Source organism: Protopterus annectens, chromosome 10.part0 (genome assembly GCF_019279795.1).
Source record: "Protopterus annectens isolate FY-2018-M chromosome 10.part0, PAN1.0, whole genome shotgun sequence".
NCBI lineage: Eukaryota > Metazoa > Chordata > Ceratodontiformes > Protopteridae > Protopterus > Protopterus annectens.
This window is the reverse complement of record NC_056744.1, coordinates 1659851173-1659877698: the sequence shown is the minus strand read 5'-3', so window position 1 is coordinate 1659877698 and position 26526 is coordinate 1659851173. Positions and strand designations below refer to the sequence as shown.

The window sequence follows — 26526 nt, the reverse complement described above, 5'->3', positions numbered from 1 at the left end:
ATAATGGTTGTTTTTAAATTTGTCATTGTATTTACTTTGGAGCCGACAGATGTATTGATGCAGCTGTTCATAGAATTTAGCTGTAAAATATTCTATGTAAGTAGTAGGGTCATTCAATATGGAGGGAGTTTTGAACTTAGCCAAGTCATCACTCAGTTCTAATTGATGTACGTTATTTTGAGGATGCTTCTGGCTTTAGTTTTATGATGAATGTGACAGATATGTGGACTAATTTGACCAGTAAGGAAGCTACAGCTGATAGGGAGCAGAGTGCTGTCCCATATTGGTGACCATTTCAATATTTTTTACTTTGGACTGAGGTGCTGACCAGTTGGTCCAGGGAGTTTGTATTGACAAAATCCAAAAATCTCTGGGCATACAAGTTGTAGGATGTACAAGTCTCCCAGTTTCAGGAAGGATAGTTGAATCCCCCTAGGAAAATGGTGTTTGCTTTAATGAATAGGGCCTCCATACACACTAAGCAGGAGAGGTGGGTCACTAAGGACACAGAGGGGGTTTGTACAACTCGCAATGGCATGATAACGGGTTTTGTTAATGGTAACTTGGACATGGAGGAGTTCCAGGTCGTTTTCTTGTCTAATGTTCTGCAGCCTCCGCTGAAAACAGGCTCTGTGGAACCTAGTCGGACTTTCCCGGTCAACAAATGATAAATAAATAATAAAATAAATAAATAAATAAAATGTGTCTGGATTTGAACTGGTTTATTACAAAAATGGGGACATCACCACCTGGTGTGCCTTCATGCAATGCAGTGGATCTGTATGTGTGGACTTAGTTGAACCCCTGCACGCCTAAGGTGCTCCAATTGGCCTTGAAACAGGTCTCAGTGATGGTGCATATATAGTACAGTTTTGTACCTACCATAAATGTAGATGTTCGAAGATCCACATTGCTGCAGTCCTTACATATGGGTAGTCCGCTGTCCTCGGTCGGCCCGAATACCAAAGTATTAGGCTGACGTCGGTCAAGGCGCTTAAAACTGACATCAGGACGTCAGGGTACAAATGCGCATGACCGACGTCATATCCTCAGTCTTTTCTTGCCCCAGATGTCAGAAGGCCCTAAAAAGAAAGGCCAAAGCCAAAAAACAGCAAAAAACAACCAACCACCCCTGCACAAATCATATTTACAATATTTACAGTATTCACAACCCAAACCACACAACCTCTAACTACAGAGGGAAGGAGGGATAAATTGGACTGCAGCAATGGGGAACGAAGAACATCTACATTTATGGTAGGTACAAAACTGTACTATGTTCTTCATCTCACATTGCTGCAGTCCTTACATATGGGTAGAATCCCAAAGCAGAGGTAAGGGAGGATGGCAAAACTATAAAGCATTAGGAGCTGCCAAAATGCCCTGTAAAATTGCAGTGGCAAAACCAGCCCTAGATTTAGAGTAAAGTGGAAGGTGGTAATGCTTAGAGAAAGTATGCACTGAACTCCAAGTAGCTGCCTCCAAAATATCTTTAGTAGCCACCCCCCTTAAAAAAAGCTGTAGAAGTGGCAGTAGCCCTAGTGGAATGAGGCCTAATCCCAGCTGGAATCTCCTTACCATGATGGGAATAACAGAAAGCAATACAAAAACCAATCCACTTAGAAATAGTCTGTTTTGAAACAGGTTTGCCCTGAGAACCCAAAGCAAATGAAACAAACAACTGCTGAGACTGCCTGCACCCTTTAGTTCTGCTCAAATAATATCGCAACTGTCTGTGTACATCCAAAGTGTGCAAAATCTTCTCCCCTTTATTTTGGGGGTTTGCATAAAAAGTAGGTAAATGAATAGTTTGGTTTAAAGCCACACTAGAAACCACTTTAGGCATAAAGGAAGGGTTGAATGCAAAAGATACCCTATCCTTGTGGAAAATTAGGAAAGGCTCAACGCCATAAGGGCCTGTAATTCAGAAACCCTTCTAGCAGAGGTAATGGCCAACAAAAAGCAGTCTTCCATGATAAATATTTCAACTCGGCAGTCGCTGCAGGCTCAAAAGGTTGTAGAGTGAGTTTCTCCCAACACAAAATTGAGATCCCAAGCAGGAGTAGGAGCTCTACGTGGGGTCTTATATTCTTTGCCCCTCTAAGGAATTGCTTAAACAAAGGATGAGAAAACAAAGGTGGGTCACAGTCATAGTGAGCAGAAATTGCTGCAGCATGAACCTTAATAGAGGAGAAGGACAAACCTTTGTCCAGTAACTCAGTAAGGTATTGAAGAGCCATACTTAAATTAGGTTTAGAAACATCAAAGTCCTTTGCTGTACTCCAAAATAAAAATCTCCTCCATTTATCTGCGTACACTTTCCTTTGTACTAGGCCTCCTGGCCTCCAAAATAACATTCAAAACTTGTTGTGGAAGCTGAGACCCTCCAGGGTTTAAAACAGAATATGCCAGGCTGTTAGATGTAGAGAGTGAAGTTTGACATTGAGTAAATGACCGTTCTCCTGAGACAGCAGGTGAGGAATCAAGGCAAAGGCCATGGAGGCTCCTGTACCAGACTTCTCAGTAATGGGTACCAGTGCTGTCGAGGCCAATCAGGAGCTATTAAAATCATGTTTGGCTTGTCCTGTCTGACCTTCAGGAGTACCTTTGGGAGGAGAGGCAGAGGTGGAAAGAGCATACACATGAAGATTGCTCCAATTGAATGAGAGAGCATCCACTTTCCAAGCTGTGGGATGAAACCTTTTGTGCAAAACTTTGGCAGCTGGTAATTTAGTGGAGAAGCGAACAGATCTATGTCTGGAGTTCCCATAACACTGTCAATTTCTGAAATACATGAGGATCCAATTTCCACTGTGGGGATCCATAATTTGTCTGCTCAACACATCCGCTAAGGAGTTCTGTGCTCCTGGCAGAAACCTTGCCTGAAGATTTAGCTGTAAACTGAGAGCAGTCTCCCACAAAATCATTGTTTGTCTGCATAGAGGATAAGAATGTTCCCCCTGCTTGTTGATGTACCACATGACAGTTGTGTTGTCTGTTAGAATCAACACCTGCCCTGGAAGAAGTAAATCCTTGAAAGCTATCAATGCAAATTGGACTGCTAACATCTCCTTCAAGTTGATATGTAGATGTTGAAGTCTGGCAGGCCACGTGTCTTGTACCCATTTTCCATTTAGATGAGCTCCAGAAAGCTTTGTCTGAGGCATCTGTCGTTAGAATCTGACTACATACTCTGGCCGGGTCACAGAGAGTCCCTTGTTTAGGTGACATTCCTGAGCCCACCACAAAAATTCCTTTTGAATGCAAGGTATTATCTGAATGACAGTGTCCATATTTTGGCAGTGCTGTGTCCATACATTTTTGAGATACCATTGTAGCTTCCTCATATGCAGTTTGGCATTGGGAAGTACCAGAATACAAGATGCCATGAACCCCAAGGCTTGAAGGACTGTCCTTGCAGTCAGCCTGGACTGACGAGACAATTGGTGGAAGTAAAGAGAAAGATTCTTTTGTTTGTCCGGGGTCAAAAGGCCATCTGGGATGCTGTATTCAGTCTCACACCCAGAAAGCACATGTCCTGAGAGGGTACTAGACTGGACTTTATTTCGTTCACAGAATACCCCAGGCATCTTAACACTGCCATCACATACTGTAAATGATGAAGAAGTTCGTCCTTTCCTTGGGCCAGAATCAGGCAATCGTCCAAATAAGGATAGATTTGTATTCCTCGTAGCCTGAAGAAAGCTATCACTGGAGCCAGAACCTTCGTGAACACTCTGGGCGCAGTAGATAAGCCAAAGGGCAATGCAGAGAACTGATAATGAGAAGTCCCAGCCCGAAAACGCAGATACTTCCTGCAACTGAGCCTGATAGGAACATGAAGGTAAGCCTCCTTGAGATCCAGAGTCACCATCCAGTGATCTTTGCCCAGCAGAGGTAAAAGCTGTTGTAACGTCAACATTTTGAACTTGGGAATGTCCAGATATGTGTTGAGGATAGATAAATCCAAAATTAGTCTCCACGTGTCCCCTTTCTTTGGTACTAGAAACAGGCGAGAATAAAATCCTAGGCCCACTTCTGGCAGAGGGACCGGTTGTATGGCCCCTATTTGAAGTAGCAGAGAAATTTGTTTTTGAGCCTCTAGTCTTTGCTGAGGAGGAACGTCCGGCATGCCTTTGAAAGGAGGCAAGGTATGGAAATAAAACTTGTAACCTTGGTGTATGATATCCAATATCCATTTGTCTTGGGTAATCAAATTCCAATTTTCCTTGAAGAGTGCCAACCTTCCTCCCAAAGGTGCTGCCAGGCAAGAAGGATCTGGCAGCTGAAAAGGTAGGTCATTGGGCCTGTTTACGAAAGGACTGGCCCCTGCCCTCACCCGAAGATTGTGCAGGTGAACTCCCTGTTCTAGGTTTGAAAGAACTCTGAGCTCTGCCCCTACCACGTCTAGATCTACCCCTAGACTGAGAATCATAAGAAGGATACGTCCACCCTTAGCAGGCCAATTCCTACTAAACTTCGGAGGCTGAACTTGCAAAAAATCTTTAATAGCCTGCATAGACTTAGCCTTGTCTTCCATTTTCTTCAAGACTGACTCCACAGGCGAACCAAACAACACATCAGACTGCAAAGGAGCATCCAAAATCCTTGTCTTAACATGGTCAGATAAATTCTGATCCTTCAGCCAGGCGTGCCTGCGAAGAACTGAACCAGTGGCAGCCACCCTAGACGAGGCCTGTACAGCATCAAAACCACATTGTAATGAATGCTTACCCACCTGTTCAGAGACATGCACCAAATCTTGTAATTCTTTACACTCAATGCCTTCCGCCAGAGCATCCACCTTAGACTTCAATTGAGAAAGAAGAAAGTTTTGATATTTCAACATATGAAACTGGCAATTCAAAGCCCTCATAGCTAAGGTAGAAGATGTATAGACCTTCTTTCCAATCTATCCAAAGCTCTGGCCTCTTTATCTGGAGGAACCGGATTTTTTACAACAGAGGCCTTGACACCCTTAGGTCCCTGACTAATAGTTTCTGGGTCAGCCCTAGGACTCTTATAAAGATATTTATGAGCCTCAGGCACCCTGTAATACCTATCCGGTTTAACAGGAGCAGGAGGCAGAGAATCAGGATTAAGTGAAGCCTCTGCAAACACATCTTCCACAACATCCAGAACAGGGGGTATAGCCAAGGGCCTATGTTGGGGTAAAAGCAAAAATTCCTTAAGCCTTTTCCGGGAATCAGAGAAGTCCTGACCTTCCCACTTAAAATGTTCCCTCATAGAATGAAGTGTCTCTGAAAAGAAAAATCCTCTGGAGGAGAAGCAGAAGGAGTAGAATCATCTGCATCAGAATCAGAATAAGGAGAGTACTCCTGCAAGTCTTCAGTCAAGACTCTGAAACATCCGAAGCCTGCTCAAAACTTCCCAACTCTGGCTCCGCCCTAGGCCTCTTATCAGGAGGGGGCAAAGAACCTCTGATCAGAGTAATCAAATCTTCTGCCATTTTAAGCATGTGCTTCTTGGGCACAGACCCTGCTGAACTAGGAGTGACACCAACAGAAGCTAAACCTGGCCTGCCTCTGGGAGAAGCCTTGGAAACAGAAGGAGAGGGCCTAACCACCCTAGGAAGGGAAGGGAGTACAGTAACCTGAGAAGCCCCTTCAGCCTGACCTGCCTCCTGAGAGGCCACATCTTGCAATATCAAAGTCTCCCCCTGAGACTCCAGAGAAGTCTCCGTCGGAACCACCGGTTCCACTGAAGCCTCTAAAGAACCGGCGTCCGGAATGGACGACTCATCTAGCCTGGGTTTAACTGTTTTGTCTTTGTGCTTCTTCGTAGAAGCGGACGCCGGAGAATCCGACGGCATATTATAATTGCACCGCTTCCCGAAGACCAGCCTAGCACAATCTAACCTTCGCTTAATAGTGCGCTTATTGAACCTAGCACAAAAGCGACACCCAACAACGTCGTGCTCAGGCCCCAAACAAGGAATACACAAAGAATGATAATCCCTATGCGGTATCTGTTTCCCACAAGAAATACAGTTATTCACTTTTTCTGACATCCGGTAAAACACTGAGGCAAGAAAAAAACAAAATATTCCCCAACGGGATACTTAGTCAACTTGGATTCGGTCTGAAACTCCGAACTCGAAAAATTTCAGAACGCCGAACGGCACTTGCAACGCTGCTTCTGCATCGGACCATGCGGCAAAAAAGACTGAGGATATGACGTCGGTCATGCGCATTTGTACCCTGACGTCCTGATGTCAGTTTTAAGCGCCTTGACCGACGTCAGCCTAATACTTTGGTATTCGGGCCGACCGAGGACAGCGGACTACCCATATGTAAGGACTGCAGCAATGTGAGATGAAGAACATCTATGACTTCCAGGGTGAGCAGTGCTTGTAGGGAGTGAAGTTTAGCATCATGACACCTGGCACTGACAGCAGCAATACCTTTAAGGTTTCATAATTCTGTTTTGTTACGTTGGAAGGTTTAGAAGACTAACACCTCCTACAAAATGCACTACGAGGGTGGGCAAGGGTTGGCCAATATACAAAACCCTTGTGGGACAAATGCAGACTATCTTTGGCAAAGCAGTTTGGCCCATTTACCACATTCCCCCCTGAAGATACACACTGTACCCTTTTGAATGACACCATAAGTTAAGCCAATTACTGAAGTCAATAATTTTTTGTTCACACTGCTATGTTTCATGGCAATGGTAGAATGCTGCTCAAGGCTAGGCTCCTATCTATCTTGCACATCATCATGTCTTCCCTCATATAGTCTAGTGAGGTACATCTCAGGTGATTTACACCTACATGCACAATGCATGAGTATTTGTGGTGAATCCTGAGATCTGAAAAGCAACTGACCATAATTCTTTCCTTGCACAGACCGGTGAGTGATACATTGGTGTATTTCACTATGGAGTCACTATGAACTAGGATGTTTTATTGTGCAAAGATTTTCCTTGTGGGCTTTTGTGGTGAGATACTGTTACTCTTAGGTTATGTTTCACATGGGTACTACCTATGTTGTGTGTTTGTGCGGCTGCTGAGGGAGCTTGTTTTTTAGTTAACGTTTAAAAGGCCTTTTTGGTTTAGATAGGTTAGTTTTAAGAGTTTATGTAGGTCTATGTGTTTGATCTATAATGCATGCGACAGATGTTGTGCACTATTGACAATCTACTTGTAGTTTGCATTGACTTCATGTGAGAACTTTCCCTTCAATGCCTTTACATAAGTACATCTCTCACACTTTATCTGTTTGAGTATCAGGTGTCCACCACATGGGGGTCTACAGGGGTTCACCTGATGCAAACAAAAAGTTTTTATTGTGCTTTCTGAAACAAGCAGAACAAGAAAGACTGCAAAGGCAGAACATTGTTGTTGTTGTTCTTTCGGCTTATCCCGGTTATGGGTCGCCACAGCGGAACTCCGGTCCGCTGATTGGCAGTAGAATTTTACAGTGCCGAGGTGCCAGCTCAACGCCCAACCTTCAAGGAAAGCACGCCCATTCACGCATGTCTTTCGAAGGCCACTCGACCGCGAGGAGGACATGCAGACTCCACACAGAAGACGCTCCAGTCGAGAATCGAACGGGAGAACCTCTTGCTGTGAGGCGGCAATGCTACCGCTGCACCACCAAGGCTTAACATTTATGTACAATAAATTGAAAACAGTGTATGTAGGAATTCTAAAGTAATGAGCAGTATTTATACGGAGTTCCACATGATCACCTGATAGTAACACTGAGGTCATTAACCTTGGCATATCCAAACCTCTCATTTTGCATATTTAGCTCAGAGGCTGCATCACTGTAACAGTGGCCAGTCTCCAATGTATTACTGACATATGTGTCATCTGATTTCAGTGTAACTCAGTATAAAGGGAAAGAAGAGAGGAAAATCTTCTCAAGTTAGTGATGGCTTCCCTAATAGTGACCACATTTAAGGTGGATGAAGCTGTAGCTGGTGATTATAAATGGGGGATTTGCACCTCATCAAATCTTATTTTTTCTAAGAGAATTGTTACTAACACTGCTTCTATTACAGAGCTGGCAATGATTCGCTGTGTTTTACAGTTTTCACTTCTCTCTGTGGTTGTGTGACAGTGGAGGTAGTATTACATATAAGTAGGGGGCACGAAGTCCATCACATGGGGTGGACAAGGGCTTGCCCTATGTGCAAAAAAAAAAAAAACTTCCGATTACGGATTCCATCTAGACATGTACATGACCAGCTGTGTTAGTCTGGTTGCAGATATGTACAAATATAACTTAATGTCTTATATTGGAGGCATAAGTAACCCATATATGTGATGAAGTCAATAGCAATCAGTCTTTTACAACTGTCTGCAGAGTCCAAATTCTGCATTTTTATACTATTTTACACAAAACTGGAAAAGTAGTCTTTTCTGTAATGTCCACGTCTTCCACACACTAACTGCTGGTCAAGTGCCACAGTCATGGGAATAATCCTTTTATGTTAAAAAGATCTTAGTTTTTCATATTTACATTAACATATCTTATCAGAATTTTCCTTGTTGTGTCACACCATTTAGTCCTTTAACATCACGCACGTTTTCACTTTTCCTAAAATATTTAAAACATCAGTTGAAAAGAACAAATTTATGTAAAATACAATTAATAAATTATTTACATACTGTTGAAGTTTTCTTCAAAATTATCCTTCTGCTTCCTGATATTTATTCCCGTCACAATATCCTTTGGAACTTCATCTGCTTTAAATAGTTGTAATAACTTCTCTGGAGGAATTTTGTATCCTGCATATAAAATATAAACATAATTACTAATTAGTCTATCACAACTGGACAAGGATCACTTTAGTAGAGGAATGAAGACAAAACATTCAAACTCAAAGTGTAAATTAACAACAGGATAATGTACAGATGTTTGTCACTACAGACCCTGAACATTACTGCAGATGGTAACAGAACTACATTAGTCATCACAGATGCAATGGGGAAGCAAATGAAACATCTTTAGATATTACTAATCCTTAACAAGTCAGTGCTAACCATATGGTTGGAAATGACAACATCCTTAGATATTACTAATCCTTAACAAGTCAGTGCTAACCATCTGTTTGGAAATGACAACATCCTTAGATATTACTAATCCTTAACAAGTCAGTGCTAACCATATGGTTGGAAATGACAACATCCTTAGGTATTACTAATCCTTAACAAGTCAGTGCTAACCATATGGTTGGAAATGACAACATCCTTAGATATTACTAATCCTTAAGTCAGTGTTAACCATATGGTTGGAAATGACAACATCCTTAGATATTACTAATCCTTAACAAGTCAGTGCTAACCATATGGTTGGAAATGATAACACCCTGAGATATTACTAATCCTTAACAAGTCGGTGCTAACCATATGGTTGGAAATGACAACATCCTTAGATATTACTAATCCTTAACAAGTCAGTGTTAACCATATGGTTGGAAATGACAACATCCTTAGATATTACTAATCCTTAACAAGTCAGTGCTAACCATATGGTTGAAAATGATAACATCCTTAGATATTACTAATCCTTAACAAGTCAGTGCTAACCATATGGTTGGAAATGACAACATCCTTAGATATTACTAATCCTTAACAAGTCAGTGCTAACCATATGGTTGGAAATGACAACATCCTTAGATATTACTAATCCTTAACAAGTCAGTGCTAACCATATGGTTGGAAATGACAACATCCTTAGATATTAATAATCCTTAACAAGTCAGTGCTAACCACATGGTTGGAAATGACAACATCCTTAGGTATTACTAATCCTTAACAAGTCAGTGCTAACCATATGGTTGGAAATGAACAAAGAAATGCTGGGGGGGGGGGGTTAACAGAAAATACAGTACAGGAGAAACACACAGCAGAAATATGAAGTTGCATCATGCAATTACTATAGACGCTGTCCGGTTCAACTCTCACTTAGAGCGTCTTCTGCGTGGAGATATGCGTGAATGGGCATGCCTTCGTTGAAGGCTGTGCGTCAGGGCTGGCAACTCGGTACGTAAAAATTAACTGCCAATCATTAGCGGACCGGAGTTCCGCAGTGGCGTCCCCTAACCGGGAAAAGCTGAAAGTAACAACAACAACAAGTAACAACATCATGCAATTACTAGATAAAAGAGGTAAACAGAAGTAAATGAGTTAGGAGTACAGGGACCGTGTAAAAGGATGGCATGAAGAAGAGCAGCATGAAAAGGAATAATGTAGAGATCAGACGGAGTATATGAGGAATAGAATTTATCCAACATGAAGCTGTAACAGAGGGACTGAGTGAGGATACACAGAGAGGTATATTACTGTGTTACTGCATGGTTGCTTGGAAGGGGGGGATTGTATGCAAAGCAGCTGATGACGATAGTGAAGGAACAAAAAGGAAGTGACGGCAGGTCATGAGTGGAATAAGACAAACATGATGACGTGGTTAATACAGGAAAACATAAGTCAGATAAGTAGTACTACAGGCAGAGCTGCAATTAGGTAAGTAGTAGGAGGGTGCCTTGGGTTGGAGAAGGGGGTTGTGAGTGCACAATATGAATGCTGAAGGTAAATTAAATTCACACCAAAATATTCCAGGATGTATTACAATGGGAGATATCAATTAGTTAGGTAACACCACAGGAACATGACTGATGAAGGTAAAGTCCCCGACTAGTTTCTTGCACTATGTCACTGATGGTTAATTATATATACTGTGCTCAATGGAGTAGAGAGTTCTATAGTTTTATTTTTTTTTTGGAATGAAAAGTGACTCAGTGAAGTGTGTTTCTATGATTTAAACTGAAATATCCAAGTTGTGGTTAAGTACTTAAGGTACAGAGGGGTGAAGAACTGTAAAACCAACTGAGAGGACAATATTGTGAAATAAAGTAAACAGCTTATACAGCTAGATGATACTGAATGTTGGCCAATATATTTATTTACTTATTTATTGACATTTGTTAACCGGGTTAGTCCAAATGGGATTTTGTCCCATTTTCAGTGGAGACCTGAGGAGAAAAGCTCCAGAAAATACAATATATAATTACAGTACAAGAAAAACAAGTATTACAAACAATAATAGTAAGCAATAGAAGTAAACAACTACATGTGAAGATTATAATTAAAACGAGAAAATAAAATGAAAAAATGTTTTTTTTCAAAATTAAATTCTTTGTTGCTGAACAATGGGGGAGAGTCAAGAGTGTCTGTAGGATCTACTGAGAGTGATGTGAGTGTGGGGGAGGGGAGAGCTAAGTAGGGTCATAGCAGGGACAGGTTCTGGAATTGAGTAAATGTGTCTTCAGTTCTTTTTTAAATAGTGGAGTGTGAGAGATAGAGCGTATAGCCAGGGGAAGTTTATTCCAAGCTTGGGCCACAGAGTGTTTGCAGAGTTGCTTACCTACAGACCTATTAGGGTGGTAAATATTGAGCAATTGCTGATTTGAGGTGCAGAGAGATCGAGAAGGGGAGTAGATAGAAACAAGGAGAGATAGAGATGGACAGCAGGAAGGTTTAAAGAGCACAGAGTGCAGCATGTGAAATTGGTAGAGATGTAGTAGTTGTGGGAGCTCCAGCCATTGTTGAGACTTTAAGGCAATACAGTGGTGTGTTGTTTGGGGAGTTGGTAATGAATCTGGCTATTTTGTGGTAGGTTTGTTGAAGTTTGTTCAGGGTAGCAGTTTGAATATTTGTGAGAAATGGGGCGGCATAGAGGAGAGAGGGGTGGAGAAGTGCTTGTCCAAGGGCGAGTCTAGCCTCAGGAGGGAGGTATTTTCTGTTGCGATAAAGAAGACCTAGTTTCTGATGGGTTTTCTTTATGCATTGCTGTATATGTCGATTGAATTTTAGTTCATCGTCAATGATAACCCCTAAGAGTTTAGTGTGGGTGTCAGGTTGGATGGCTGTATTATTACAAGACTTCATGACAAAGGATGATCTATGCTGAGCAAGAGAACGGGGGAGGAAGAGCAAGAGTTTGGTTTTTTTTTGGGATTGAGGATTAGTAAGTTTTTTGAAAGCCATTGTTCGGTGGAAAGTAGAGCTTTTTGGGTTAGAGTGTGTAGGTCAGAGATGTTGTCAGCTATAGAAATAATAGTGGAGTCATCAGCATATTGTATGAGAGATGACTGATTGCAAGAGGTCATTGGTGAAGATGTTGAATAAAAGGGGGCCTAAGATGGAACCTTGTGGAACACCAGTAGAGAGAGGCAGGAAAGGAGAATAGGAGGAGAGCCATTTGACTGATTGTTGGCGTCCAGATAGATAGCTAGCGAACCAGCTGAGAGTGGAGGAGGATAGGTGAAAGTTTGCAAGTTTTGATAGAAGCAAAGGATGGGATACTGTATCAAAAGCTTTGGAGAGGTCTAGAAAGAGACAGGAGGTAGATTTATTAGTGTCCAGGGATTCTGCAATGGTGTGGGTGAAGGACAGTAGAGCAGTAGAAGTGCTGTGACAGGGACGGAAACCATGTTGAGCAGGGGTGAGTAAGTTGTGATTGAGAAGGTGGTTTAGAAGCTGTGTATGGATACATTTTTCTAGTATCTTAGATGGGGGGATAGAATGGTAATAGGCCAATACTTGGTAGAGTCAGTGGAGTTGCCTCCTTTATGGAGAGGGGTAGTGTAGAAAGATTTCCAAAGAGTAGGAACAGTAGATACTAGCATAGATCTATTAATTAATATATTCACTGGGTAAGTAATAGAGTCAGCTGCACGTTTGAGGAAGGAGGGAGGTATTTTATCAGTAGGCAGAGAGCAGGGTTTAAGTTTGAGCAGTAGAGATTTGATGTAAGAAGTGGGAAGTGGCTAGAAGGAGAAAAAAGTGTTACTGGGGGTAGGTGTTGGGTCTGGTAAGGAGTAGGAGTTACGTTGAGAGGGTAGGAGATTTTGGATGGAGGAAGTGAAGTGGGAATTAAGTAGGGTAGCTGTTTCCTCCGGAGTGGAGTTTGGGTAGGAGGATGGGTTAGAGGGAGAGCCTGGGTAAAGGATGCTACTAAGTGTTGACCAGAATTTATGGGGGTTAGATCTATGTTTATGCTGGCCTGTGCTATAAAATGATTTTTTGTCTATAATTGTCTGTTTTTTGGCAAGATTATGTAGTTGTCTGTATTTGAGAAGATGAGGAGTTTGTTTAGTTTTGATCCAGGCTTTCCAGACACTGACTCTTTGTTTCATGATAGTCTTAGTTTCTTTTGAAAGCCAGGGAGCATGATTAGATTTCACTCTGATCATCCTAGAGGGAGCTAGGGAGTCCAGAGTATTCAGGAAAATGCTATTAAAAGTGTCAACGGCATCATTCAGGGGAAGTTGTCTGAGGATGGACCAGTCAATTTTTGTAGAAGTGAGTTAAATTGCGAAGAGTTAAATGAGGATAGTTTCCGACAATCTCTAAGGAGGTGGGGTTTAGGAGTGTGTGGGTCATATCTTAGGATAGAGGTAGGGAGATGGTCACTAAGGGAGTCTGGTAGGGTTTTGGGCTGGTGGTAATGTTGAGGGGAGTTAGTAAGAATCCAATCTATTGTGGAGCTGGAGGTAGAGTTTTTGTGGAAATGAGTGGGGGTAGAAATGAGTTGGTGGAAACCATAAAGGTGAATACCGAGTAAGGAAGAGTCAGTAGAAAGTTTAGACCAGTCTATATTGACATCATCAAGGATGAGTGTTTCATAAGGTATGTTGAGATAGAACCAGGATAGCATGTTTTCGAGGATGGGTATATTGTTGCCAGGAGGAATATAGATAGAAGCTATAGCAAGCTATACTCTCTGAACAGCAGAATGTAACTGTTCTTTTTATTTAATTATATTAGAACATTATTAACACTGTTCTTGACAAACTGACAACAAAAAATAAGGACATAATTTTCAAAGTAAATGTCACATATCTGCATTTTTAAAATGCAGTTATATTAACTCTAGTCTGTATGCAAGATTTTGTATTTTTAATTAACTCATTAATACCCACCAGCAGTTACTTAATTAAATGCCACATTCTTCTTTTCCAACAGGCAAGACAGCTACTGCCTTGTGCTGACAGCAAAAAGGAAAATTAAATGTGGGAATGTCTTTCATCTGAAGAATAAAATCATAATTTTGAATTTCTTACTCAGTTGAAGTCACTTTCTCTGATTTAATGTACTTAACTGAGGAACTGAATACTGCAAATTCAGTACAGCAGTTAATCTGTAGTACAGCAGAAGTGATGTGTACAGCCTGCTTTTCCATTAGTGTTACTTTAAATTGGACAAGGCCACCCATGCAACTAGCACTGCAGGTATGATTAACATCAGCTGTGCTAATCATACTGTGTTAATGAGTAATTTTGCCCAAATTACAGCAGTTCTGCATATTTTCTAGAAATAGTTCAAAATAGATTCCCAGATATTCCAAGGCTACTTAGTCTTATCACCATTCACACCTTCCTAATATCCCCACCTTATGTTATAACTTCAGGAAGGTCATACCAGCCAATCCCAGAGTAAATACTGAAACTCACTGCTTAACTAATAGAGAAAGTTTTGGGAGGTACTGGGTTCTAAACCTAATCCTCCACCTTGTTTTATTTATCTTTTACTGAATGTTTAGGTCTGTGGTTTTTTGCAATGGTGGAAATATTGGACTTGCAGAGAAACAGGAATTCTAGGACAACCTGGATTCTAATAATGTGGCAAGTGAAACAGAACTCCCCCTAAAAACTGATAACACACTGAATAAAAGGACAGAACTTGCAGCCTCTCTTGATAGCTTATGGACTTAAGGCCTCCGATTCCTTTTGCTATCAACCTTTCAGATCCTTCAGCTGATACGTTCAGTGAGATACATTCTGAAGGAGGCATTGCATTCAATAATTAGTCTGACTAATGCCATGTACAAGGGAGTGTTTTCCACTTTAGACCGTAAAGATATTTTATTAGTAATTAACTGTATTAAATAGAAAGAATTCCTGACAACTGTTACCATATCATGGTCAAAAGAGAGAAAGTTATCCATCTACGTTTGTAGGCCCTGACTACATTTCTGTTTTGTAGTGACATGCTGTCTATACAATATGATGAAGAAGGAAAGTGATGATATTATACTTTTTATCATCTCAAGTGACATTAAAGGCATGCAGGTAGGTGCGAGCGTGAATGGGCCTGCCTTCGTTGAAGATTGGGTTTCGGGCTGGCAACTCGGCACCATAAAATCCACTGCCAATTATGAGCGGACTGGAGTTCCGCTGTGGCGACCCCTAACTGGGAAAAGCTGGAAGACATACATACATCATCTAGTTTACACCCATTTGTAGTACATCACAAATTTAGTAGGAAGAGGTCAATATTAGGGTGCGACTTGACAAGAACCCTGTTTACTGTCATTTGCAAACTTTGTTAACCAGAGGTCTTCTCTCTCTCTCTCGCTTCTTGAGGAGCTAGTCACTTTCACTCCGTCTGCTGAGGGACTTGCTCCCCACATTGTGTGGGTTCTCTCTTTCGGCCAGTTTGTTGTCCATCTTACCACATATGGAATTCTTTTTAAAGTATTTAGCTCCTGTGTGATGCCAGCATGGGGAATGGCATCAAAGGCCTTGGCCAGATCAAGCTATGACAAGTGTACCACATAGTCACTGTCTACAGCCTTAGTAACCATTTTGAAGAAAATTACCAGATTGTATAGATACAAATTACCCTTTACGTAGCCAAACTGTTGGATAAAGTCTAAGGTTTTGATATCACTATTAGAGAAGATGAAATTAAACAGTAAATCTTCTGAGTCATCATAGACTTCAAGAATACAGAAAATACTGCAAAACATTTTGAGTCATAGGCTCCACTATATATATATATATATATATATATATATATATATGTAAATATTTACAATGTTTAACTTTCATTACGAGACAAGTCTGACTATACATGTTCAATTAATTTGATGTTTAATTTAGAAGTTAATTTGCTCTTTTATGATTAATGCTAACAATAAAGAACAACCATTAAAAGTGTTTAAAAACTCCTGATATAATTTATTATGTCAGTTATGATGCATGCTGTGGTTTTGCAGAGGAGTCTTCTAGGTCTGATAGGTCTTTAACTGCCCATGTCAGTTATAAGGTCACCCTTACTGAGTGGCATCACCACTGCAGTCCACTGCTCATCAGGGGAAAACAGTAGCTAAACTTGGGCTAAACAGTTATAGAAGAATGTGTCTACAAGGGCATACTTACCAAAATTAATTAAGCAAACCAGGTATTCTGTCAGATGCCATGGATGATACTTTTGTCCTTGTTTAGCATTTCCAGTAAACTACCTTTTGAGATAAACTGGGGCAATCAGGGATTTAAGATGCATCAAAGCTCTGCATTAAAGTCTCAGAGGTGAAGTCAATAATACATTTGTTTGGTGGCTAAGATGCTGACAGGCTAGCAGAAGATTTCTCCTGCTCTGCTACTATATTTCTATTCCTGACAGGAATTTATATTTCCAAACTATCCAAATTGGTTTCTCCAAGTGGATATAACTATTTAATGTGTCTTGAGGGATATTATCATTTTTTTATGTCAACATTTTCCTGTCAAACTTTTATCTTAAAGATCTCTTCGCACACAACTTTAAAATGACTCACTTTGAAACCAGTTCTCAGGACTTATCTTTAAAAAAGGAGCTTCAGTCTGTTCTTACTAATAAACAGGAACTCTCTAAAGACAGACAAAATAGAGAGCAAATTAGATAATGTTTACAAAGGATGTTCTAAGCAGCTGGAACAGATTCATGAGACTTTGAAAGAGCAATAATCTCAAACACCTGGTATAGAAGAAGCACTGAATGACACTGAAGGGAGAGTAAATGAAGATGAAAGTAATACTGAGTTCTTACTGAAACAAAATACTCTTCTCTCAAATAAAACTGATAACTTGGAAAATAGGTCTTGAAGAAACATTTGTATCTTTGGTCTCCCAAAGAAGGGAGAAGTTGAGAGTACGGCAAACTTTTTAACTTCTTGGTTTCCTCAGATTCTGGAATTGCCTGAAGCTATGTCATTTGGAATTGAAAGGGTTCATAGATCCCTGGTTACATCTTCTTCAAAAAACAATCCTTCTCCAAGAACTACTACTGTAAGATGTTTTTCATCTCAGGACAAACAATTAATCCTTAAATCTGCATGGTCTAACTCTCCTATCAAAAATAGGAGACAGAACAATAAGGTTTGACAATGATTATGCTGTGACACTTATGTCCAAAAGGAAATGACTTCTCCCTTTAATAAAAGACCTGAAGAAAAGACAAGTTAAAGTTCATTTACTTTTCCCTGCCAGACTTAAAATATTTCTTCCAGATGGGATCAAATTCTTTGATGACTTGGATGCCACTATGACATTCCTAAAATCTAACAATATAATAGATTGGATCTACTTCATATGGTCGACATTTCAGAATGTCGACATTCATATGGCCAAGACCATATGACTGACATTCAAAATGTCAACTATAGACGTAAAAACAAAAAACACAAAAAAAACTTACCTTCTCGCTGCTAGCAGGGGGGGACTATGCCACCCTGCACCTCCCAGAACTTAAATATACTAACTCCAAGATTGCACTACAGTGCGGAAGATGGAAATCTCTCCATTCTGCACTGTATGGAGATGGCGGTTCCACATGGTCGACATTTTGAATGTCGATCATATGCTCTTGGCCATATGAATGAAGGCATTCTGAGATGTCGACCATGTGAAGGGAACCCAATAGATCACATAGAAAATAGGGACTAAAGCAATAGCTTCTTGAAAAGACAAGCTAAAAGGAATGGCTAGAAGACCAAAGAAAAGAAAAAGAAATTAAAAGATAAATGACTTCTAAACTTATTTGCTTTTTATCATGCACCTTTTATGATTTTTTTTCTGCCTTAATTGGTGTTAAAGCTAAGATGGCAGACTTGGATATATTCTACATTGAGGTAAATATGCTTTTATTTTTTTTTTCATCTGCTTAACTTTAATTATATTATTACTATTTAACTCTAATTAATGCTCAACTGCCACTAATTTTTTAAAATTAATTACTATGTTTAGGTTTAGAATAATTAGTTTCAGTTAATCTCCCAATCCTGTTTTTTACTATTATATAATTTGCGCGCGTTAGTTTACATTCAAGTCTCCCTTGTTTCAGTTTTGTCTTTAATGTCACTTCTTTTATCTATTTCTTTTAAAGGATCTTATGAAAATACTTCCAAACAAAACTATTTAATCTATGGTACATTACATGTTCAATCTTTGTTAGTTTCAGATCTTGAACTTAATTTAATTAGGTAACTGCGGCGGTGGTGCTGCGGTAGCGTTGTCACCTCACAGTAAGATGTTGTCCTGTTCGATTCTCCGCTAGAGTGTCTTCTGTGTGGAGACATGCGTGAATGGGCATACATTCGTTGAAGGTTGTGCGTCAGAGCCGGCAACATGGCACGTAAAAATCTACTGCCAGTCATTAGCGGACCGGAGTTCCGCTGTGGTGACCCCTAACCAGGAAAAGCCAAAAGACACAACACCATTTTACTAAGTTTTCTATATGTTAATATGGTAGGGTTTACATTTAAATAGTTAAATGTAATTAATTGTCTTGTGTTTTACCTGTTGTGATTTGGTCTGGTTGCCTTGATCATAGAAATTTGCACATTCTTTTTATATTTTCTGTTTTGATAGTCAAGCTCTAATGGTAAGGTAATGGGGCCAGGAAGTTTGTTGTCTGGATTTCTTGATGGGCTGCCTCAATGGTGTGTTGCTGGTGTGTGGTTTCTTGATGCTTGTTCACTTTAAGGATTTATGAAATGGATCGCCTTTGGTGTGCTGCTTTTGACTAATGTACATGGTATGGTTATAGTACAACTCCTTGTCTGTTATCCTGTCTTGGGTTAAGTGTTGGCTCCATTTGTTCAAAACTGCATTCATCATCTCACATACATCTCTATCCCTTAAGCTCAAAATATTCCCTGTTGTCTTGAGACTTTTCACCTTTACCAGAGTTCATCTGAATCCTTCTGGATTCCTACCAAGATTGCATGTTTTATTTGGGGACTCCTGTATGCTATCTCAGAGATGAGCTTTAGTGCAAACGTCAGAATTACATGGCCGCGCCTGAAGTTTCTCTGATAGGTTAAGGGCCTGCAGTACTCTTAAGCAATTAAAGGAGCCTTTTGGCAGAGGATCTGATTATTCTGTAGCACTATTTGAACTAAACTGTGCAGGAGAGATCAGAATTTGCCTCATACTAGTTCAGTACATTTTAAATTCCTTCTTTGAAAGAGGAAAGATTGCACGGCAGTCCTTGAAGGAAATCTTGTGTTGCAGTGTGTTCTTGATCAACTTGGAAAAAAACAGTGTTCCTAAATAACTGAGAAGTAAAGATAAAGGATATGTGTGCTAGGTAGATGCAATTACTATCTTGTCCTACCATGGCTTTACGATGGTACTGATTTTGACTTGTAGAAAGGAGTCTGTACAGGTATTTGGAACTGATATCAGAAAAGTGTGGACAGAAAATGTGCATATGAAATTAAGAGCGAGGAAGACTGACTTTTCAGAGAGTGTGAGGTAATTCTTTTTTTACTTGTAATGTGTTATTTGACATTGTTTAAAGCTTATCTGTAGAGATATCTAGAAGTTTGGCATTTAAACCCATTATTGTACATTTTTTGACCTGATTAAGAGATTGCAGTCGAGGTGGTATGTTTTGGCTGTGGCCCTCATGCTACTGCTGTATGAAGTGGATAGTAATGGGCATATAAATATTAATGAGCTAAATAGTGAGGCAGACAAGTCAGTCTTCCCTTTCAAAAAAAAAAATATATATATGTAGCGGGCTAGACCAGACGGCACAGAGTCTGAACATACCTCTCAACCTCTTAGAGTACGAAATCTGGGCAAAGTCATAAATATAAGTGGGACAGGGATCCAAAGGTAGGTATGACTTTTTGTTGTTGTTCTTACAGACTTGGAAGTTGATAGAATAATGGGTTTTGCATTGCTGTAAATTTTCTGGATGAAGTGAGGTCTGAAGCTCAAATATCTGTCATTCTTTTCAAACTTCAATCTTTAATGATTTACTAATTTGCTAGAAGGTCACAACTTCATGAAAAATGGGCCAAGAATGTGATGCCAAAATCTGGACATTCTGCAAAAATCTATACAGTTGAGGAGTATGAGGCAGAATTCCTGTGAAATATGCCTGCAGCATTTCTCTTTTAACTCCAGTCATAGGTTCATAGGTTTATACTAGGCTATCTGCCCTAAGGCATTTATAAGCCTAGCCCAAATTTTTGTAGCTTACGCCACCCCTTACATGAAAAAATACTGTGCCCATTAGTTTGTTGTGCCTCTGTCCAGCAGTGACACAGAGATGATTCCCGGGATAAACCTACGATCTCCCATCCACAGGTCAAGATTTCTCTTGAACAGAGCCAGCGAGGTGCTCTGCCTCACATGGACCAGGATTTTATTCCACAGCATAGGGAGTCTCTGAGTGATAAATCTATCCCTCCAGCACGTCCTATTTATATCCGTGCTAAGGTTTAAGTCGCTTGCTTTAGTGGTTTTGGTGGATTTGGATTTTTTGAGGTGGAGCATGTCCATTAATTCCGGGTTGTACATGGCCTTGTATGTCAGGCACATGTCACCTCTGAGCAGTCGGTATGCACTGAATAGAGCTGGAGTTTCTTCAATCTGGCACCATATGTCAGATTTTGCAGTCCCTTTATCCTTTTGGTCAGGAACTTTGGCCTCTCCAATTGCTGCAGATGTCGGGTGAGATACATCCCGAATGGGGCATTGTACTCATCACTGGTCTGATAAGTGAAGAGTACAGGGGAACAATGACCTCACTAGATCTGGTTGTGAATCCCTTCATCATCAGGTGGGCAATGTAGAAGGTCTTTCTAACCACTTTAGCAATGTGAGTGTCAAAAGAAATGCCACTGTCAACCTGGACCCCAGGTCCCTGATAACCTCTTCTGTGCTTAGTGGATTGCCACCTATATGGTAGCTTGGGGTTACCTTGTTTTTCCCAAGGGTATGACTATACATTTTTGGCGCTTAACTTCAGGCCATGGCTCTGGCACCAGCTATCTGTTTCCGTGAGTCCCTTCTGAAGGATATCCGTGTCCGATGCATCTTTCCACTATGGCCCAGTTTGCAGTCGTCTGCAAACTTTGTCAGCCAAAGTCCTCCCATGTTGGCCTGTACTTCTGAGAAGTAGATGCCGAACAATAGGGGGCCAAGGACCGAGCCATGTGGGACACCACTTGTAACCGGCTTGGAGTCTGACATAGCGCCAGCAACTCTAACCCTGTGGGTTCTGTCCTTAAGCCAGTTTGCAACCCATCTTGTGACATATGGGTTTACATTTAAGCTGGTAAGTTTTTCTACAATACCCGAGTGGGGTATTGTGTCGAAGGCCTTTGCATGGTCAAGGTAGGCTGTATGGGCTGCCTTTCCCTCATCAATGGCCTTGGTGACTGTTTCGAAGAAGTCGACCAAGTTCAAAAGGCATGATCTTCCCTTAACAAAGCCAAACTGGGTCGGGTCCAATGTCTGCAAGTCCCCTATATCTTTGTTTATGAGCTCCATTATGATCCTCTCCATAGCTTTGCAGACTAGACTTGTTGCTTATGGGGCGGTAATTACCAGGGTCCGTAGGAGCACCCCCCTTGTGGAGTGGGACCACAATTGCCGACGCCACTCCTTGGGCACGTGATCCTGTGGTAAGGCTGAGATTAAACAGCTGCCTTATGTGCGGGTTTAATTCCTCATTTAGCTCAGGTAGCACACAGCCGGGGACACCATCCGTCCCATTGATGCTGTGTTTTAGCTTTAGAGAGAGCAGCTTTCACCTGCACATTTGAGATGTCTGGGAGGCTACACCGCTGGGATAGTTATCTCTCCTTTAGGGGAGAGGGGTGAAGTTTGCACTGAACCTGTCTGCCAGTATGTTGGCAATGTCTGTGGGTTCAGTGATTTTTGTATCATTTTGGACTAATTCTGAGCATATCTGGGAATTTCCACCCATGTTCCTGACATAGCTGAAAAAGGCCTTATGATTGTCTTTTGAATCCATGGCAATTTTTCTCTCAAAATTGGCCTTAGTTGATTTTATGAGTGCTCGTATTTTGTTACTAATAATTATCAGGGGTGACTTCCCTTTTATGGATTTTGTTCTATCATGTAATAGCTTTCTCCTCTTATTGTAAAGTTTGTTAATGGCTGGGGTCCACCAGACTGGACGTTTGCCCTTTGTGGAAAGAGTCTTGGTTTTATTTGGGATTGCCTGATCCGTGCAGTCCTGGAGGTGTTCATAGAAGGCATTTGTAAGGGCTTCCGCAGCTTGGGTTGTGGTTTCCACTGGCTCAGGGTCTTGAAGGATACCACAACAGTCTTGAGTAGTGTGAAGTTTGCTTTTGAGAAGTTCTTCACTGTGGTCTTTTTTGTTTGGGGTGGGGGCGGGATGTGGATTTCCAGTGAGATTAGTTTATGATCAGATCTCACCAATGAGGGATATACTTCCGGTGTGGAGCATTTTGTCCCCATGTTTGTGATAATGAGATCTAGTATATTTTCTCCTCTCGTGGGAACAGTGACTAGCTGTTCCATGGCATTTGAATTTATGAACTCCAGGAACCGCTGGGCTAGAAAGTTAGGGCTTGAGTAATGTTCCCAGTCTATATTCGGGTAGTTGAAGTCACCCAATATGATGGTGTTTGGAGATACATTTATACCCTCCAGTGTCTTCAGGAAGGCTGTGTGGGGTTCCTGAATTTGAGAGGGTGGCCTGTAGCATGCTAAAATTTGTAGAGCAGTTTTGCCTATGGTTAGTTGCACCTGGATGTAAAGTCATGTTTTACATCCATCATTGAGAAGTACTATGTATTAGAACAATTGCACGTAGCCTGTTGTTACTTTATTATTGTAAATAATATGTCTATAAGAAGAGAAAAAGGTCACAACGAGCAAGATTTTATATATACTGTTGTTTGCTAGCTGCAGGCATATGTGTATCAGACTCTGTTATGGGAAAATCATAAATTAAATAAATGGCTGAATTGCTTGTATTTATCTGCTTCAACATCAAGTTGCTTTCATTTGGGCTGTATTTTTTGTGTCTTTGAGGCTGAGCCATGGATATTTTATTTCATTTACTTTTGGAGATAGGATGTTCTTTTAATGCCAAGAATGGCATCACATGTCACAGTTTGGAACCTTATTTTTATATGCTTTTAAATTAGATAGGTATATGATTTTACTCTTCTTGATAATTTTCTGCTTTGCATATTTGCAATTTTTTTGGCTGAGGCGTTAATATGACCATTACGTAATTAATACTAGGATGTTGAATAAGTTGAAATGATTATACATACTATTGTCATCCCATTACTTATTTAAATAGAAAATGCCTAATACATAGCATGCATGCTATTGCAATTTCATGCTGTACTATGATATATTCTGTCTCCTTATGTGTCTCTATATATTTGACTGTGTTTGCCTGATATTATGATCTCAAGCTATCTTCTGTAAACTAGTTATTAGTCCATTGTTTGTTTCTCCTGACTTTGCCCATTTCATATAGTAATACTAGAGTGGACTCATTGTTAATAGTTGTAGGGTCTTAATTTTTGCATAATTTTTACATTTAAAATGTAGACAATGTTTACACAAACTTGAAACTGGTTGAACGTTTATGAGCTTTTTTCATTGTGACAGTCTTTTATTTGATTAATATTTTTTCTTTTTAAATAATTAAATACTTACAAATGCAGTAGACAGGTCTTGGTCTTATCTTGCTTTGACGGGAGGGAAGATTTGGATAGGTTTGCTATTCAAACTAGGAGTCTTAGACTCCATGAGGAGAAAGATGGGTAACAGATGTTTATGTTTAATCTCTTTTGAAGATTTTTTTTATTAGTGTTTACTACTGTTATTAACAACTATATTGTTAACAATCTCAGTCTTATTGGCCATATATTTATTGATATGCAGTTCAAAAATTGTGTGTATGTTCCATTGATATTTTCATACCACTAGAATTTTGATGATATATGTATTTTTGTTTTAATATATGACATATCTTAACCGAATATCCATTAATATTAATGGTTTAAATAATGGTCACAAGATAATTAACTTTAGATTCTAAAATTATTTAATTCTCAGGTTATTTTTGCAGGAGACATCTGTTACAAGAAGACTTAGACAGGCTTAATACAAAAAAAAAAATGATACGGTGTTCTCTAGCTCACATTACAGTCAGAAACAAGGGAAGTGGTCATTTTGTGGAGAAGCTCTTTACCCACATCTAAAATTCTCGGTACTTATAATGATTAAAAAAGTATGTTTTGTTCAGTAACTCTAGAAATTAAAATGAAACTATACACCTTCAATAATGTCTACTGGACCCTGGAATTGGGGTCACAACTGTCAAAACATCAACTAGACCAGATTACTCAAACTTCAAAAGGCAGTATTATATCGGCTGGTGATTTCAACTGTATATTAAAAAAATGTTGAGTAGGCCAATTTACTTATTAAATATTGATAATATAAATATTTATGACTAGTCATGCCAGCAGAATGCATAATTTTTACTGTTTCTGATTAACAATGACCAAAGTGTTTCATAATAGGAGCTCTTATAATATTAAGATAATTTTAACAATAATGGGGTATGCCAATAGCATAAAAGATAGCTTAACACTAATAAGCTTAGATATTAACAGTGTCTTTGACTCAGCTAATTGGAATTATATTTTATTAGTTTTAGAACAATATAATCCATCAAATAATTTCTTACATCTTATTAAATGACAACAATGGGATTCTATTATTAAACACTCAACTTCTCTGTCCTTTTCTCCCTATTTACTGTCCCTGCTATGAATAAACAACAATACAGCATTTAAAATATTTTAAATCAACTGTTGTCACCACTAGAACAGTACCTTACTGTACTGTGATGGTTTCACTTTCAAAAAAGTTTTTATCCTGCCCTGGAAAAGCTTGCTGCAGTCTCCAATTCATTGATGTCATCAAGGACACTGAATACAGGTAGTTTTCTGACCAATACCCTCCCCCCAAACTGACATCACCACAGCCGTCCTAAAACCCACCCAGGCTGTGATGTTACAGCTCCCTGGTACTTCCCTACCCATACAGAAAGTAAAGGCTAGAACAACAAAAAGTACAGTTTTGTACCTACCATAAATGTAGATGTTCGAGTGTTCACACTGCTGCAGTCATCACACTTGGGTTATCCTGCCGTCAGGCAGTCCCGCAGTCGGCCAGAGATCCAAAGTCTTGGTCCGGCGTTGGTTGCTGTCGCTTCTTCCCTGATGTCAGTCCGCCAGGGGTATATAAGATGCAGCCGACGCCATTTTCTTCAGTGTTTCTTGCCCCAGATGTCAGGTGCCCCCAAGTAGGTAGGTAATACATATTGCTAATCAAAAATATACATATAAAATAAAAACAATACCTTCAGTTACCAGCAAATACACACCAAAGGTTGTATAGGATAGAAAGGTATAGAGAAGTCTAGCTATTTCAGCGGGGATGGAGGGAGGGTAACCTGGACTGCTGCAGTGTGAACACTCGAACATCTACATTTATGGTAGGTAGAAAATTGTACTATGTCCATCGTGTTACACTGCTGCAGTCATCACACTTGGTGTAGAATCCCAAAGCTAAGGTTGGGTGGCTGGTCTATAAAGAGTTAGGATTGGCTATGAGGCCCTGCAGAACTGCAGTGGCAAATCCTGCTCTGGATTTAGAGTAAAGCTTGGTAAAGGTGTGCACTGAACTCCAAGTTTCAGCCTCCAAAATTTCCTTGGTAGGTACTCCTCTGAGACAGGCTGTTGAAGTGGCTGTTGCCCTGGTGGAATGTGGTCTGATGTTATTTGGGACTGATTTTCCATGCTGTGTGTAGCAGTACTGAATACAGTGTCCTATCCATTTGGATATAGTCTGCTTTGAGATAGCCTTGCCCTGTGATCCTGCAGCATATGCCACAAACAGTTGCTCGGTTTTCCTGAAAGCTTTTGTTTTGTGCAAGCAGAAGCGTAGCTGCCTGTGTATGTCTAAAGAATGCAGAAGTTTCTCCCCTTTATTCTGTGGGTTTGGATAAAAGGTTGGCAAATGGATTGTTTGTTTAAGAGCCGCACTAGATACCACCTTTGGCATAAAGTAAGGGTTTGTCCTTAAAGATACCCTGTCCTGATGAAAAATTATAAAAGGTTCCACTGCCATTAATGCCTGTAGCTCTGAGACTCTTCGTGCTGAAGTTACTGCCAGGAGCAGAGCTGTTTTCCATGATAAAAATTTTAGATCGGCTGTATTGGCCAGCTCAAAAGGTGGTCAGTTTTTCCAAAATGAAATTGAGGTCCTGAGTTGGTGTTGGTGCTCTCCGGGGCGGTCTTATGTTTTTAGCCCCTCTGAGGTACTGCTTTAGCAAGAGATGAGAGAATAAAGGAGGATCCATGTTGTAATGTGTTGAATATGTTTTTAGGCCCTCTTTTTAGGTCT

The 26526-nt window shown here is 40.3% G+C and overlaps 1 protein-coding gene across 1 annotated transcript in view; it reads right to left on the bottom strand.

Annotated features, from left to right (window-relative positions):
* Nucleotides 1-8557: 8557 nt before the first annotated feature.
* Nucleotides 8558-26526, bottom strand: part of LOC122814388 (neurotrophin receptor-interacting factor 2-like) — a 272710-nt gene continuing 254741 nt past the window's right edge. Inside the window, exon 6 of the mRNA XM_044086972.1 lies at nucleotides 8558-8758. Within this exon, the coding sequence (XP_043942907.1) occupies nucleotides 8631-8758 (128 nt within the window). The 3' untranslated portion in view covers nucleotides 8558-8630. The remainder of the gene's footprint in view (nucleotides 8759-26526) is intronic.